Genomic DNA, 17,078 nt, shown 5'->3' with positions numbered 1-17,078 from the left:
CGATCTCCGTCATCACTTGTTATGACTTCAGTTGGCTAGCTGTGAAAAGTTTTTGGAAAGCACTCATAGTATTAAAAAATGAAAGTGTGTAATAAATATCAGGTAAATTAGGTAAGTGTCCCTGAAGCTCAATTAGTAGAGCATTGCATTAACTGTGTAAAGGTCATGGGTTCAATCCCTAGGGAACACACTTACAGATAAAATGTATAGATTGTAATCAAAAGTGGAATGCACTTGCCAAATGCATAAATGTTAATGCTTTTATTGTCATCTGAATGTAATACGTTCATTTACTGGTTAAAATGCATACTTGTTCTTTGTTTAAAAGCTTCAGATCTGTTGGTTCACTACGTTGCCAGACAGAAATGTAATTCATGGTTTATAAACTAATGTAATTTGAGTAATTCTGTTACGGCAGATCTAGCCGGTTATGCGCTCCCTGTACAATTTTACATTTTTATGTGGTACAGACAGCGCATACATGTAATATTCAAACTGCATTATGAAGCACGAGTCAGTGATATTTGGGAAAGACATCTGGATAATCTCGTGCATGAGATGTCTTGTTGCATTCAAATGTCATTTAAGAATAATAAATGCACCAAACCAAGCTATTTTAATATTATTTACTGAAATAAATGCATTATTAGGCTCCAGCAGCCCCAAATTAGATATAAATATATGACGGATTCTAAGATTAAGAGCATCGAAAGTTTGATTTTAATAATTGATTTTTACATTCATTTCAATTTGGACATGATCTTACTCAATATTAAAGATATCAAGGTTATATTTTCAAAGGCAGGATCACATATAAGGATTTATAACTATAATCTATAATAAATCCATATAGAATTAAATTCAATCTAACATGTTGAAAACTATAAAAGAGCGCCTATATCCTCCTCAATCCCATAATGCATCTGCTTGTAGCCTGGGGGTGCATGTGACGGCAAGGCCAAGCCTTCACGATTTATAGATGCTTCACATAAAAGTCCGATTGCAAGGTCAAACCAAACTGCATTACAGATCTTTATGCGGTATCAGACAGGGCAAGGCCACTGACCCCCTTAATCTGCATTTTTAAGTGCATTACATTCACAGACCAACAAACAAGCAGTAGACATTAAATAGCTAATATCTAGGCCACCAACATTATAAAAGAATCCTTAATATTTATCAGTGCTTTAATGTATGACCTTTAATGGACCAGAATGGCTCACTTAACACACAATAGGGACTGGTTAAAGGCGGGGTGCATGATCTCTAAAAGCCAATGTTGATATTTGAAATCACCTACACAAACACGCCCCTACCCCCAATAGAATCTGGACCTTCTTTTGATAGACAACGAAGTCGGTTGGTAGACACGCCCCTTACTGTTGATTGGCTACAAGTGTGTTTTGGTACCCAACTCTTTTTCCAAATTGTTGTCAATATTCTTCCATTAATGGAGGCTTTTTCCAGGTACACAGGTTGAATTCACCCTCTGAAAAGCACTTATTTCTGCATATTATCTAACACAATGTACTGTATCTGTAGTGAATTCGGCTGCCCACAAAGCCCAGATGTAATCTGACCAAAGTCTCCTGTGATTTGTGCATAAAGAGATGTGCACACAAGCAAACCGTGTAACGATGTAAACATTATAGCAGAAGGGATCTCTAATGAGATTAAAACCTCACCACATTGTGATTTTTATCAAGCAGGACATGTTTCTATGATGAACATCCTTGTTGGTCTTGGAATATTATTCAATATCATCCAATAAGGTTTTAGGATAGGATTTAAGGTAAGATTTTTAACCATAATCACAAAACATAATCACAAAATGTTGATCCAGGAACATGTCATTTGTATTATATATTGGGAGACCAGGCTGTTTGACCAGACGTTTTATTTTTTTAAGTTTCTGTAAGGGGATAATATTTTTGTCTTATCAGCAAAATTTAAACAGTAAAACCATTTTAAAACTAGAAACTAAATTTATTAAATATATTGGCATAATGTATGCGAGTGTTGTTTTTATTGTGTTCCCAATAGCTATTCCCCTAAGAAAAGTAGCCATGCTTTTTTAGTGTATTGATCAAAACAATGGTTTTACTACAGTAGCCATGATTTAACTACACTGTCAGAAATAAAGGTACAAAACTGTACCTTCTCTGTCACTGGGGCTGTACCCTAAGTTTCCGTTTGGTACCTTTACATGAATAAAAAAAATAATAATACAATTTTGGGTAGATTACCGTACCTTAAGGACCTACATTGTTAGAGAAAAGTCAAAATATGTACCCTAGCTGTCAGTGGGGCAGCACCCTTTAAGAAGGTTATTGTATGTACCATTAGGTACAGATATGTACACAAGATGTACCTTTGAAACACTAATATTTGAGGTACTAATAGCTCTCTTTGGTCCCAGTATGTACCTCTGAGGTACTAAAATGATATCTTTAGGTGCAAAGCTGTACTTTTTGAAAGGGTACAGCCTCAGTGACCGAAAAGGTACAGTTTTGTACCTTTATTTCTGAGAGTGTATGGTTTTTGAAAACCATTGTTGTTAAAGACGTTATTTTGTGGTAACCATGGGTTTACTACAGTACTGAAAAATCCACCTAAGACCAGCATAAGCTGGTATCTGGTTTTATCTGGTTTAAGGTGGCAGTAGCTGGAAAAAGCTTAAAAAGCGACCAAAACACAGCTAAACCAAGCTTAAAACAAGCTGGGAGACCAGCTTATGCTGGTCTAAGCTGTATTTTCCAGTGAGGCCATGTTTTTATTAACTGTAAAACAATGGTTCATTTTTGTAAGGGTTAAACTAACATAATACAAAAGAAATACACAAAACCACTGCTAGAGAAAATAAGCATTTTAACCTTTAGCACTGACTGAAACATAATTTTATATATTAAGTAGCAGTATAAATAACCTAAATAAATACAAATATCGAAAAACATCATCGCGTGCTATATGTTTGCTCATCCACATGTGTATGGCTCGTTGAACTAGTGAAAAGATTAATTTATACACTTAACCGTGGTAAAACCATGGTTAATTTTCGTAAGAGCTATCCCCGCTAAACAATATATTGCGATATATTTACCTACCTTCGCCAAATGTCTTTATGATGTGTGAGAGAAACGAGCGCATCCGGTTATTTCCCAACGCAAAAACTGCAAACTTGGTTCCAGACCTGAAATCTATCGGTCCATATCTGTGGTTTTCACAAGCATGTCCAATGTGCATCCAAGTTTAACAGTGCTAACGAAAGGAGGAGTTATTCATCGTGTTCACCGAGAGGACTGATGGAGATGATAGCGGATCTTTACGCGCGCGTCCACTGAGCATCAGTCATAGCGCGCGCCCACACAGACACTCATAATGTCATCTGAGTGAATAATCTCAACTTTAAACGAATTTACACTCTTTCTTTACAATGCTTTTCAGTCTAAGGTTCTTAAAATAATCATGTATTTATTTATCATTTTTATAGTCTGTAAAACCCTCTAACACGAACCTTTCATACAACAGAAAGGTTCTGTGGATGTTGAAGGTTCTTTGTGGAACCATACAGAGCCGTTTTGGGGTCGTTTCCCGGACAGGGTTTAGATTAGTCCAGGACTAGGCCTTAGTTACTTCATCTAGAAATTCATCTTAGTTTCCGTCCAGTATATCAGTCCCATGGACAGCAACATTTAATGGTCAATAGTCAAATGTGTGTTGCTATGTTACAAGACATTTCACAAGACTTTTTAAGATGTCAAATAAATCTTCGGTGTCCCCAGAGTACATATGTGAAGTTTTAGCTGAAAATACCATATAGATCATTTATTATAACATGTTAAAATTGCCACTTTGTAGGTGTATGCAAAAATGTGCCGTTTTTGGGTGTGTCCTTTAAAATGCAAATGAGCTGATCTCTGCACTAAATGGCAGTGTCTGGTTGGATAGTGCAGTTTAAGGGGCGATATTATCCCTCTTTTGACATCACTGAGGGAAACAAATTTCAATGACCTATTTTTTCAAATGCTTGCAGAGAATGGTTTACCAAAACTAAGTTACTGGGTAGATCTTTTACACATTTCTAGGTTGATAGAAGCACTGGGGACCCAATTATAGCACTTAAACTCGAAAAAAGTCAGATTTTCATGATATGTCACCTTTAACACAGTAGAGGGGACTGGGGCTAGTTGTCACATTTCTCAGTATTTTTTAATAAATCATATAGTAACTGAAGTAATTTCCCCACTGTGACAACTAGCCCCGGTCTGCCATGAAGTTAGGTTGGAAAACTCTGTAAATTTTTTTAAAGTTCGATTTGCTATTATGCCTACAAATTTTATTTCATAAAAATCCACAAGCTGTTTATCTTCGTCATCCACATATGAGCTAATTTTTAATAGGTACCTGATGGAAGATAAACAGGTCTCTATGGTAACCAGTGGCATCTTGTCAGGAGAATGGTCTGTGAGGGTCAGTTAACCGGGGTAATATAATTTGCTATGCAGCAGTGTGGTTTAATTCGATCCCAGAGCTCTCTTCCCTTATGCGAGGATATAAATCATTGTCATCCGAGTCGCGATGAAGGTGCATAACAAAATACTGTCAAAGTTCATCACAGCATTTCCAGAAATAGTTTAATTCTGATCCAACAACCCGACGATTATCCTTTGGCCATGCTTGACAGACTCTGGTTCAAATGAGTCGTCCTTCCAGTTTAATCCTATTAATCCAAATATTTATGTATTTTTCAATGCCACACTTCCTCACATCCTGGCTTTACTTGCAGAAACATTCAATGTGACATGAGTTTGGGGTGGGGTCTAACCATTACAGCCTGCCATTCACTGTATGTACCCTTTGTTGTACCAGAATGCCAAGATATGATCCTTATTTAAAAAGGCATGCCGAAAAAGTATAGTAACAAACAGATGTGCCTCTTTAAAAGCGAGTCATTGTCTTACTTTGCTTATCGAGTTCATCTTTCATTATTAGAGTTGGCAGAGGTTAGCGAAAGATTTTAAAATTCATCAGCTGGGAGACACAGCGTATTACAAGCTTGAAAAAACAGGGACAAGAAAAGGCTGGACTGCGTATTGACTGCATGTGATTTGATTTTACGGTTCAGTTTGATATAAATTATGAAAGAAACAATGCTCGCACAAGTGCATTTTATTTTAAATAACACTGAATGATTATTAGAAATGCAATCAACTTATGAATATCACTCCTTTTCTTTGTTTATAGATAGTTTTCAATATATAGATTAGTTTTTGTGTTTAAATAATGACGTTTGAATATCAGAAAGACTCACATTAAAGACATTTTCTCCTAGTTAATTCGTAAAAAAAAGAGAATCAACTGAATGTGAATATCACTTTTATATTTTCTTATAAAATGCGTAAAGTATTTCTTAATAAAGAAAAGTCTGAACAAGGAACCGAACAAAAATAAAACGCTTTTAAGTCCATAAAAATAAAAACAATCCACTACCCGAGAGATTTTATAACCTGAACAAATAATTATCTGCATGTTCATAATTCTTCTTCTTCGCTTGTTTGAGAACACAGCTGGATTTTTTCAGTATCAGAAACTTTAAGATATTCCTATAGTAATGAACAAAAAGTATTTAACACAAGGTGCGTAACAGACGTATTCGCTGGTCAGGCTTTCTTCTTGGTGCACCACTGATGAAGAACGTGTGGCCCGGCGGAGAGTCGAACGGCCGGGTTTAAAGCAAATGGAGACGTGTGGTGCTGAAAAAGAAAGTTTGAACCGGTTTTCTCTGGAGAACTGAATAACTGGAACATGTAGTTGGAAAGTGGAGGCTGGTTCGGATACACGGGTACACCTGGAAAAACACAGAGAGGGTTTAGTGAATCAATTGGACAAAGCGAACAAAGCAGAATTTTATATTCGCTAGGGATGCGGATACCGATATATATTGATAGTTTTGTTTTTCACTTCTTGTTACAAATTATTTTGTCATAAAATCCATTGTGACCCAATTTCAAAACTATCCCACAGCATGAGCTCTGATGTGTTTTCCAGTCAAGACCGATAGTGAGAAAAATGCATTTGCCGATACCGATATATTGGTGCATCACTAATATTCACGATAACTTACTATGTAACACTTGTGAGATCATTGCTTATGTTTAATACTTGTGCATAATATAGTTAGAAGGAGGGGTTTGTGTGATGATAACCTCCAAAGTTAACACATGCTAGTACATACTTCAAATGCTTTTAAGTTCATGATTCAGGCAACAGTATCCTACTGCGCAGATGCAACAAATAGCAACAATCGATTACCTAAAATGTCCTTTCAGATATAAAGTTAGAAATCTGATGATCCCCTTCGTCCCGTTCCCAGCAAACAACAGTTACATACGTAACCCGAAACATCTTCATGTGTCAAACCCAACTATGCAAAAAAAGCATTTTGGTATCAATCAACATTCGCATACAGAAGATTAAGCATGTAAAGCGAACAGTTTAGCACGTGTGCTTAAAAATTAGGGATGTGCATTTATGTCATTTTTTCATTTCGATTAATCCATTGGTCTGAAGAACGAGTACTCAATTAACTGGGGGCGGGGCAATCAAAGGGGTGGGGCGTACACGTCATGGTGAGAATGACAATATTTTTATTAAAAACACTCAAATAAAACCTAATTTTGAAGAAACTATGACAGAACAATGAACACATACTAGATTTTTTATGAATTAAATGTTTTTAACAGAAACCTATAACAGGAAAAGCTGCGTGATGAAGTGAAACTAAAGGGTTAATAAACACAAACCGAAGCGCTTTCTATGAGGCTGTTTACACTTGGCATTAAAATGCGTTTTCATCGATCGGATCACAAGTGGACGACGTTAATGCCAGGTGTAAACGGTGTTCAAAACGTTTTGAACGCATCCACTTTCGACCACATCCAGAGGTAGTCGAAACCACTTTCGATCAGATCGCTTTGGAGTTGCGGAACGCAAATGTGGTTGAATGTGTTCGAACAGCCACACGCGACTGCCTTCTCTCCGCCCATTTATCTAATCTGAGGTATTAAACACAAGTTTTACGTCTTTTTTGACTTCTGGCGTGAACATACGGTGAACAGCGCTGTTTTTAGCCTTTCATTGATAAAACTACTGCGGGTGTTCTCCGTAGTTTCGTTTTGAAAGCGTGAAAGTTGCGCGATCCTATTTCATCAATTGCGCTGAAAATTCAGAGAAAGCTCCAACATATAAACGTACAAAACACTGTGCAGCATGTATACTTGCTAAACTCCGACATAATATTAGTTTGCGTCCATATAAACTCATAATTACTTTAAATTTAATTTAAAAATTTAAATACCAGGTGTAAACGCAATGTGTCTCTCTCGTCCACTTGTGATCCGATCGATGAAAACACATCTTAATACCAAGTGTAAACAGCCCCTATATGACGCACTCTGCATAATATTAAGCCTTTATACAACATAAAATGTACAACGTGCATCTATCTTAGTTTTCAACTAAGTTGAAGAAAGTTTAACTCCCTTTGTGGATGTGCATCATAAACATGAATTTTCCCCCCCAGATTCACAAACTTTCAAGGATTTCAAGGACCCATGGGAACCCTGCACATCACCGCCAATTCGCATGCTAGTTTACATTAAATACTTTAATAACAAATATCGGTAATGCTGGTGATCACAAAGCAGGATCATGGCTATAGTTTGTGTTACAATTATTTAATTTATAGTTTGTTTTTATTAGCTCTTGTGTTCGTGATTTGTTCCTATATAGCTCAAAAGTAGAGCATTGCGTTAGCAAGGGTTCGAACCCAGGGAACACAAATGGTGAACAAAAAGAAAAGTATAGCTTGTAACGCACTGTAACCCCGGATTTCCACCGACTGCGGAGCAGCTGCAGATCAGCTCCGCTGCGTTACGTCTCCGCACTCTGCCGTCCGCCAATACCCACCAGTTCCGTTTTTGTTGCAGAGCGGCTGCGTGCTGAAGTGACGAGGTCTCGCAAATTCACGTGATGATCGCGCGATACCTAGTTCTGTCTCTGCCCATTATGCCGTTGAATTATGACGTTTTTACAAACCAGCCCAGATCACAACACGAGATCTCGCATAGACAGAGCAGTACATCAAATACATCCAAAATTCAAAAAATAAGAAGGCTGCTAAAACATTTATATATGCTTTATCTTTAATGTATTTATTTGAAACTCCCCTGGCTCTGTTCCTGTCTATTATTTGTTGTTTCTGTATTAATGACTTTATTTGTGTGTGTTTGTAATGTTTGTATTGCAAAGATTTAATAAAAAAACACGAGTTCTCGTGAATTCAGGTATGATCACGCGATAAAGTCATGGCTCCGCCCTGCGGAGCTGTCCGGCATCCGTCAAAAATAGAAGCTCTGCGTATTTGTGCCGGAGGGCTGCGGATGGCCGGAGCTGTGACGGATTCGGAGCGCAGTCAGTGGAAATACACACATTGACTTGAATGGAAACCGATTGACTCCGCCGCCGTTCCGCAACGGATCCGCAGCCGTTCCGCAGTCGGTGGAAATCCGGCATAAGTTCGCTTCGGATAAAAGCATCTGCCGAATGCATAAAAATGTCAAATGTAAATGTCTACCTGCATAGCTACAGTTGGTTTGTATCAGGTGAGGCTGTTGTTGGTTGCGGAGGAGAAGAGGTGGACTGGCACAGTTGGACGCGACTGGTTTTGGCTCGGCTGGAGCTCCACCCATCTGTGGTTCATCTGCTGGTGCTTGAACAGGTAAGGGCTGTATCAGAAAAAATGCAATGAAGTCGTTTTTACAAATGTGAAATTTTTTAATATACATGGCTGCATCCCAATTCATCTACTTGTACTACACTGTAAAATGTACGGCTTTGCAAGTCATTTCAACTTACAGTTATAAATTCTGACTAGTGATGAGTTGCTTAGGGTACTTTATTTCAACATCATATGATTTGGGACAAACTAATTTCAAATATTATTTCAGACAGACAGTATGCAAATTGGGATGTGATGCCTGCTTAAGGTGAAGTGCGCTTCTGTGTCCCCAGTGGCAAACTGAATTAGTTTCCTAACACCTCCCATCCGCCATTGGTCGACTAGCGATGTCTCTCTTGTAGAAACTTGTCTTTTCTGTTGAATGATTAAACGGATGAATCTCTGCGGAGAGCAAATTAACGTTCTCATCTAATCACAATTAACATCGACTGACTAATTCCCAGAGGATTCAGTGTGAGAATGAGCTGTATTGGGATACAGTACGTCAGATGATAGACGTCTCCAGACGCAGTGCCTCGTTCCCTTCTCAGGGAACAACAGTTGCATACGTAACCCGAGACGTTTTCATTTGTCAAACACAACTATGCAAAAAAGCATTTTGGTATGAATCAACATTCGCATACAGAAGATATAAGCATTTAAAGCGAATAGTTTAGCACGTGTGCTTAAAAAGTCTAGAATTTTTATGATATTATCCTACACTACACATGAAATAATATGGATTTTTTTCCAGAAAACTTCTTGCATAAAATAGATTCAAGCACTTTTAATGACCTGCATATCTATGTTTGTATATTTTCTAAAACTTTCCAGGGCCTTGAATGTTTTCCCCCAGATTCACAAACTTTCAACGACCGGTGGGAACCCTGTAGATATAATGATGAACCATCATACTTTAAATCCTTCGGATTGGACATCAGGTTCGATATTCCTCTCATCGCATTTTTCTCTCTCTGCTATCCAGCCCCGATCCCATTCACCACAGGACAATGGCTCTTTATCCTTCTGATCCTGCTGAACCTTGGGCGGATTTATGTTTTCACTCTGAAAGGAAATGTCAAGTTTTAGCTAATAAACTCAAAATGTGATCGTACTGTATGTGTACAGATGTGACTTGTGGAAGCGCTCACCTCAGGTATGCTAATAACCTCCAGCTCAGGAAGGTCCAAGACTGGATTGACATCTTTGGAGGGGAAACCAGATTCTCTCTTTTCAGGGTTGAAAACCTAGGAAATTAACAGCACTGTTCCTTTTCTAGTGGTCATATGCATGTTTAGTCACATAAAACCAATGAGATTTCAAAGGGAAAATACCCCACTGATTTGCATGTTATTATAATAAGACGTATCAATTGTTAAATAAGCTGAAAATATTAATAAATTAGTTAAGGTATCGTTTTGCTTCATAAGACACTGTAGTCATTTGGATTACTTTTATGATAGATTTATGTCGCTAACATACAAGAGGATAAAATGAAGGCATTGTATTATAACGTTATCAGTCTGTGTCCAACAAATATGGACCAATTTTATTACCAAATCTCAAATGGCTTTATATAAAATATCTTCTGGGAAGGCGTACCATTTGAGAAGTTGGAGAGCGTTCTCCATGAGCATGGACTTTGGCATTCTGTCCATTTGTGGCAGCTGAACATGATGTGGAAGGCGAAACGTACTCCTTGATGTCCTCAAGCTGATCATTTCCAAGGTAAAAGTTCATTGGATTGAACTGTCCAGATACCTGGAAGCCCAAGTGAAGATTAAATAAGCACAGGCGGCCTTTATTGACCATATACAGTAGTATGTATTGTAGTGACCAGACCGATCTGTAAGCAGTGGTGCAGGGCAGGGCATGGCCTTCCTCCTGTAGGGCAACGTGTATGTAAACGTCTTCATCTGTGCTTGTATCACACAGGAAGAGCAACAGGAAGTTCTCTCGGTAGCTGTGGACGGCGGCCACTAGGGTGCGCTCGCAACACATCCTGTGAAAAGAACTGATGGCGCTCTGAGTCCAGCTGCTCTGTAACAAAAAATGCAGTAAAATACAGTAAAAATTTAATTCCTGCATGTGTTCACACCAGAAACGCGAATGAAGCGAAAAATGGCCCTATTTGCGCAAACATGCTTGAACATTGAGTTAACTCGCTTCATTCACTCATGAAATTCGCGTGTGAAAATCAGACAATTTGCTGGCTTTAGCTAACTTGTAATCTCAATATGTATGCTGAAATTGAGTAAAGAGCGTTTTTTACAATTTACCAGATTGTCCGACCTCCTCACTCACTTTCTTCCAAGCAAGATACTTTTTATTCCTATTTCTTTAAAAGTACGAAGATGTGTCGTACAGCTCCGGGTTTCGACATGCATTTTGCCCTCCATTGTTGTTTCGTATTTCTGCCTCCACTCGCTACGTCGCAATCACGTCACAACTAGAGCAAGCTCCTGATTGATTAACACGGCATGAACCTCATTTACGCAAATCTTGGCATAGTGTGTCTATCGCGTTTTTGCATTGATTTAACATGTAAATCAATTGCGCTTAATAGGGCTGCAAGATTAATCGCGTAATTAATCATGCGCATCTCGTCAGTAAAGCCGGTTCCTTCCGGATTAGCAGATGGAGCGAAATTTACTACACAAAGCCGTAGTTCACATTTTCGCATTAGTTATTGCGGATGTATCGCCTGCGATATGGCCCAGCTTGTCAGGGAACTTCGGCTCTGTGTAGTAAATGCCGCTCCATCTGAAAGCAGGTGATGGCGATTTACTACTTATCAAGGAACCGGCTTTACTGACGAGATGCGCATGACTATCACGTTCTATTTATCGTGCAGCCCTAGCGCTTAACGCTTCTTTCGGGTCTGGTGTGAACGCACCCTGACTGCATTAGCGCTACAACGTGCTGACAAATATGGACATGTATTTAAAAAAAATACACCCGTATGACTGGTATTGTGGTACAGGATTACTATTATGCCCAAAGACTTTGTAAAAGTGGATATTGCATAATAGGTCCCCTTTACCTGATAATGAGAAAAAGCTTCTCTTACCGTGATTGGTCGAATTCCAGCTAACATTGATGGGACAGCCTGGGCTGCGAGGTCAGCGTAGCACATTCTGAAGGATCAGGTGAGAATATACAAAGTTTTACATGAACACTTAAAATTACTCTCAGTGTCCATAACAGGGGTGGATGACATGTGGGTGAGCATTTTAGGTCAACAATTCATTAAAGAAACGATGAACTCACTTGAGAAATCTGAGGCTGTTCCGTTTCACTTTGGTGATGTCTCCAAAATCGACATAGAAGACCTTAACTTCAGTGTCACTGAGGACTTCGTGGATCACTACCCGGTAAAACCACATATCTCTGGGAGCCACACAGCACACCTGACCCGGACGGACGTAAGCATCAGGCAGCCGGTACCTCTCGGTCACATCTGGGCAGGAATAACAGCTCCTGAAAATGAAAAACAATGGGTGTTTTGCATACTACTCATTCTACTATTGAATCATACATATTTAACTCGGAGATGAAAACTGGATGCCACTTGCAGAATAAAACACGCAACATAGTGAGGTCACATGACAATGATGCATAATACTGTATAAAATGTTTGTTCATGTGTGTTGCTCGTGTTTTTCGAAATATATGTTTGTTGCATAATGTGAACCATTTGCATCACGTGTTTTTTCAAAATAAGTGCCTGCTGCACACGCGTCAAAACGGTTTATGATAAAAGAGACGCTCACGTTCACAAAATACATGCAAGATACTCCCTTAACGCGAGCGTCTCTTTATTATAAACCCCTTGGACGCATCTGAAGCAGACACTTATTTTGACAAGACACGTGATGCACATAGGTTCCCTCGACGCATCGAACACATATTTTGAAATTACAAGCCACACACATGACGGGCTATATACATGTTGTGACAAACTTCGAATCGTGCGCCCTCGAAAAAAGAAGTCACCGGCCGCCACTGTTCAATAGCATACAGTATAAACAGTGCATTACACAGACAAACATCCAAATAAACAGCAACAATCTCATCCCAAATAATGATGAAACTTAGCAGCACTCATGAATAAGAGATGTTACCTCATTTCAATCATCATGTTCTCCAAAGCTCTGCCCTCTTTGTTTTGGCTAAAGCGGATGTAAAAATGAGTAGGAGACTCGATTTGTTCCACCAGCACCGGCACCAGCTCCCTCTCTTTCCTACGTGTCGGCGGCTTCAGTTTCTGACAAAGCAGGGCATCCGGAGGAACTGCTGTCCACTGGCTCACCATTAACACTGGGAGAAGATCCACCATCTACAACAACCAGTCACATGTTTTAAAACCACAGATATATCGGCTTTATCATGATAAAGACAGAAATACCAAACCAATAGTTTATTAACTGCATGAATGCACTGACTTGTATGTCAGTTGCATAACCCCATTTTATTCTCTGCGTAAAATAATCGGATACTAAAATCTGTACAAAATATAGTTTACTGTACAACTTTATTCAGCATTGTCTTCTCCTTCGGTTCTGTTGTGAACCACGTGCACGAGACTAAAGTTAAGTGACTGCAGTGACACGGCTGACGTGTTATGGTGCACCCCAGCGTTTTTTGTCACCCAGTCTGAGGGAGATGCACAAAAAGTAAGCTGGAAACTTTTTTTAAAAACGCTGGCGGTGAAAGAGTTAAGAACATTTAAATGAATTAATAGTTCTCATTGACAGCTTTCCTAAAATTATATCTTATTATTTTCCTCAAACAGGAAATATGCCAATATACCGCCATGCTTAACAGCACCACAATGTATTGCAGCATATTGCAACGCAACCCACATATCATGATACGTATCGCGAGACTCTTGTCGATACACAGCCCTTATCGGTATCGGACAATAATAATAGTATGGGTGCGTCCCTACTACATATTATGTAAATTACTGAAGCAACGTGTCGCCCATCTCTTTCAATGAGGTCTTTAGAAGGCTTCCTAATTCTGGTTGTCATAGTAATATAGTGCTTTACTCTCATTGGCAGTCGCTACCGAAAGTCTGTCAGCATAAACTTTTCTCAACTTTGGCAAGTTGCTGGACACACCCACTTCCTTTCATAAACAGCTTAACATTTTCCCTTAAAATCCTACCTAAATTTACTTCAGATTAGTGGAGGAGGATAATGGATATTCAATAGTGGTTGTTTACCTCATGGATGGTTTTATTGGCGACCCTGAGCTCAGAATCTGAATCTTGAGAGTCAGTAGATAGCTCCGCTTCGTCACCCTCCCAGGCAGACCGAGGGAAACTAAAGTAATAGCCTTTATTGGAGGAAGCTGGGGATTCAGCATCCAAACTGGAAGTGGTGCCGTGACCCGGTGATAATTCTGGCCAAAGAAATACAATCATGAACAAAAACATTCTCACTTTATCTAGTCAAAATGATTTCAAATCATATAAGATAGAAGTGAAAAGGGCAGTACCAGGTTCAGCAGGTTGTGCGTCATTCATTTTGGACTCTACGATGATCAAGTGGTTTTCGCCTTTCTCTTTGCCAGGCTGGATGGACAACGTGTCGCTTAAAGCTCCAACCATCTCTGTCACGCTCAGAAAGCCACATTGGGATACCGGCAACTCCTCGCTGTACATCCTCTGAGCATAACAAATAAGCCAATATTGATGCAATGATAATAAAACAAATAATGAATCACTTTCGTAAATGCAATACCTTATATTCTTTTGGGAGATCGTGAATGGATACACCATTGTTATTTTCAGCTACAACCTGAAATAAGATTGATATCTCAGAAGAAAGCCAAGATGAGAAGATCATTCCATGACATTTTAGATGTTATGACTGACCTTTCGCAGTTTATCCTTCAGCTCGCGGCTGACGGTACCAGCTGTGCCCTTCTCAAGGATTTGGTCTTTGAGCTGCTCCTCAAGCTACAGTATAAAATGTACCGAACATTCACACACAGTTATTCGTTGTGCAATATGAAATAGCAATAAGAGAGACCTAACAAAAGTAACGCATACATAATGTATCTCATTGCCATTTTTTAAAGCTAAATCACTATAACCTAAAAGATAAAGATCCAAACCTTCAAAACTATTTTTTGAAAAGAATCCTCTTTCTTTACAGGATCTGGTGTAGGAAAAGCACGAGGAACAGCAGGAGGAACCTGTGAAAATCGCTTGATTTTTTCTGTTGGTGAAGTAGCTTTAGGACCGAGGACTACGGGTTTGACCTCCGCTTTTACAACAAAAAAAATTTAATCACAGCAAGATGAAAATGTTTTGCTTTATACATTGCCTCATAATATTGTAAATAAATAACCACATACGTTGCTTGATACGACCCGACCTCCGAATCTCTGGCTTATCATTGTTCCTCAGCAGCAACTGAGATCCTGCGCGACTCTGCCGCATGATTATGAAATCCATGGCGGACGCCAGCATCTCGGAAATGGAGTAGAAGCCGTATTGGGTTATCTGGAGCGGCTTTCCGAACTGCGCCATGTATCTGGACTCTAGGTCGGACAGTCTTACAGGGCCATGAGATAATAACTGCTTCAGTTGGCTGCGTAGATGAGCAGGCAACGGGGGTACAGCTGGACCCCGTCGAGGCAGAACGACTGGCTGGTGGTGCGGGTAACGGACTTGAAAGGGCTTTGATTGCAACCTTCGATTGTTGGTTTTGGGTTTGTGGTCACGCTGCTTGGAAACCATCTCTTCGATGCGTTTGGTGTTTTCGTCTCCAATTGCTGTAAAGAGGACGATGCACAATTACTCCGAAATTCGATAAGTAAGAGCCAAGACCTTATTGGGAAATTACTTTTACCACACCCATCTACTTGCACTCAATGGAGGGGTTATCAGTAACATGAGCAACATTGAAATGCTATAACCAGTTGTGCAGCCCAACAATACCAGCTATGGGAACGTCTCTTATGAACAACAATACAACTGCAAGATGCAACCTTCAGTGATGTAATCATTGCCAGTATGAATGTAAAACACAAAGTATGTACAGTACATACACCGTATGAACATTACCTTTCAAAATGATGCTGCCATCAAAATTAAACTCCAAGCGCACAACATCAGGGATTTCCTTGACCATATCCAGAACACTGTGGAATCCCAGTACCCTCAGTGGCAAGGGATATCCCAACATCATCTGGTAGTCCCGCTTGAGCTGTTCTGGGGTCAGCCCATGCTTGGCTGATATCAGCAGGGATCTGACATCTTTTTTCAGAGCTGCGAGGACGTGATCCTGGGTCATTCTGACCACTGAAACAACAATAGAAACCATTACAGAGATTCTAATGAATTTAAAGGTTATAATGGGAATTGTATTGGTCTCTACTGGTAATGGGTTTTATTGGTGGGATTTTATAATATGGTGGATGGGAACCAATGAACACCATTAAATCCTACGTTAAATAAGACCCAAAACACACTTTATACAGGATCTTGGTACGGGTTTCAATACAACTTAAACTGATTTTGGTTCATACAGGTAACGTTATTTTTAATGGAAACCATACGTTTTGTATCGTTACCTCAGCAAAACTATTTTTCCACAGATTTGCTTTAATACAGCATGAACTACGTCTAAGAAAACCACAAACATTAAGACACATGAGATGTCTCCACAAGTATTGATTTAATGATATCTCCACGCGCACACGTGCTAAACACGACATTCGCGGGGAAACTTATATTTCTACATTTCTCTCTAACGTTATATGTTAATGTGTTTGAGAGAGACATATTACCTTTATCGAAAAATAAGTTCAACCGTTGTCGTGAAGTAAACGCGGTTTCACATCATCGTGTGTCAATCACGCCACAACACACACGTGTTCGACTTCATGCGGCGCTGCGCAGACCGATCGGCGTATGACATCAAAGTACCGCGAGAGCGACTTATTTATAACCTGCGCTTACGCATCGCGTCACTAAAAACAACACCAAATAAAAATTTTTTATTTTATTTTTAAAAATATTTATTTTATCAAAACGTGTTTACATCTAAATATAGTTTAATTTACAAATACATTGATTTTAATATTTACTGTTTATATTTTAAAAAACAGTCAATTGTTTTTGCATAATTAACAATTTCTACAACATTACACTAATACTTAAATGAGTCATTTACGTTTAAAAATGTTAAGTGTGACTCCAAATATTACATTTGAATATAAATATTTAAAAAAGTTTAATAAAAACGTAAACCTTAAAAATCATTGCATAGCATTACATTAT

At 39.0% G+C, this 17,078-nt stretch overlaps 1 protein-coding gene across 1 annotated transcript; it reads right to left on the bottom strand.

Annotated features, from left to right (window-relative positions):
* Window positions 1–5,137: 5,137 nt before the first annotated feature.
* tdrd5 (tudor domain containing 5) lies at window positions 5,138–16,667 on the bottom strand. The gene is made up of 17 exons (XM_065245614.1): window positions 16,586–16,667; window positions 15,861–16,097; window positions 15,149–15,568; window positions 14,906–15,057; window positions 14,664–14,747; window positions 14,530–14,586; window positions 14,285–14,453; window positions 14,010–14,188; window positions 12,904–13,118; window positions 12,050–12,259; window positions 11,850–11,916; window positions 10,622–10,819; window positions 10,382–10,540; window positions 9,931–10,026; window positions 9,695–9,844; window positions 8,636–8,786; window positions 5,138–5,848 (listed from the first exon to the last, which is right to left on the bottom strand). Exons 2-17 carry the CDS (start codon window positions 16,087–16,089, stop codon window positions 5,661–5,663), a joined length of 2,724 nt encoding a protein of 907 aa, XP_065101686.1. The 5' UTR covers window positions 16,090–16,097; window positions 16,586–16,667; the 3' UTR covers window positions 5,138–5,660.
* Between the last annotated feature and the right edge of the window lie 411 nt (window positions 16,668–17,078).

The sequence above is a fragment of the Paramisgurnus dabryanus genome, chromosome 24 (assembly GCF_030506205.2).
Source record: "Paramisgurnus dabryanus chromosome 24, PD_genome_1.1, whole genome shotgun sequence".
NCBI lineage: Eukaryota > Metazoa > Chordata > Actinopteri > Cypriniformes > Cobitidae > Paramisgurnus > Paramisgurnus dabryanus.
Note: the sequence above shows the minus strand (reverse complement) of the source record. Positions and strands in the feature narration are given on the sequence as shown.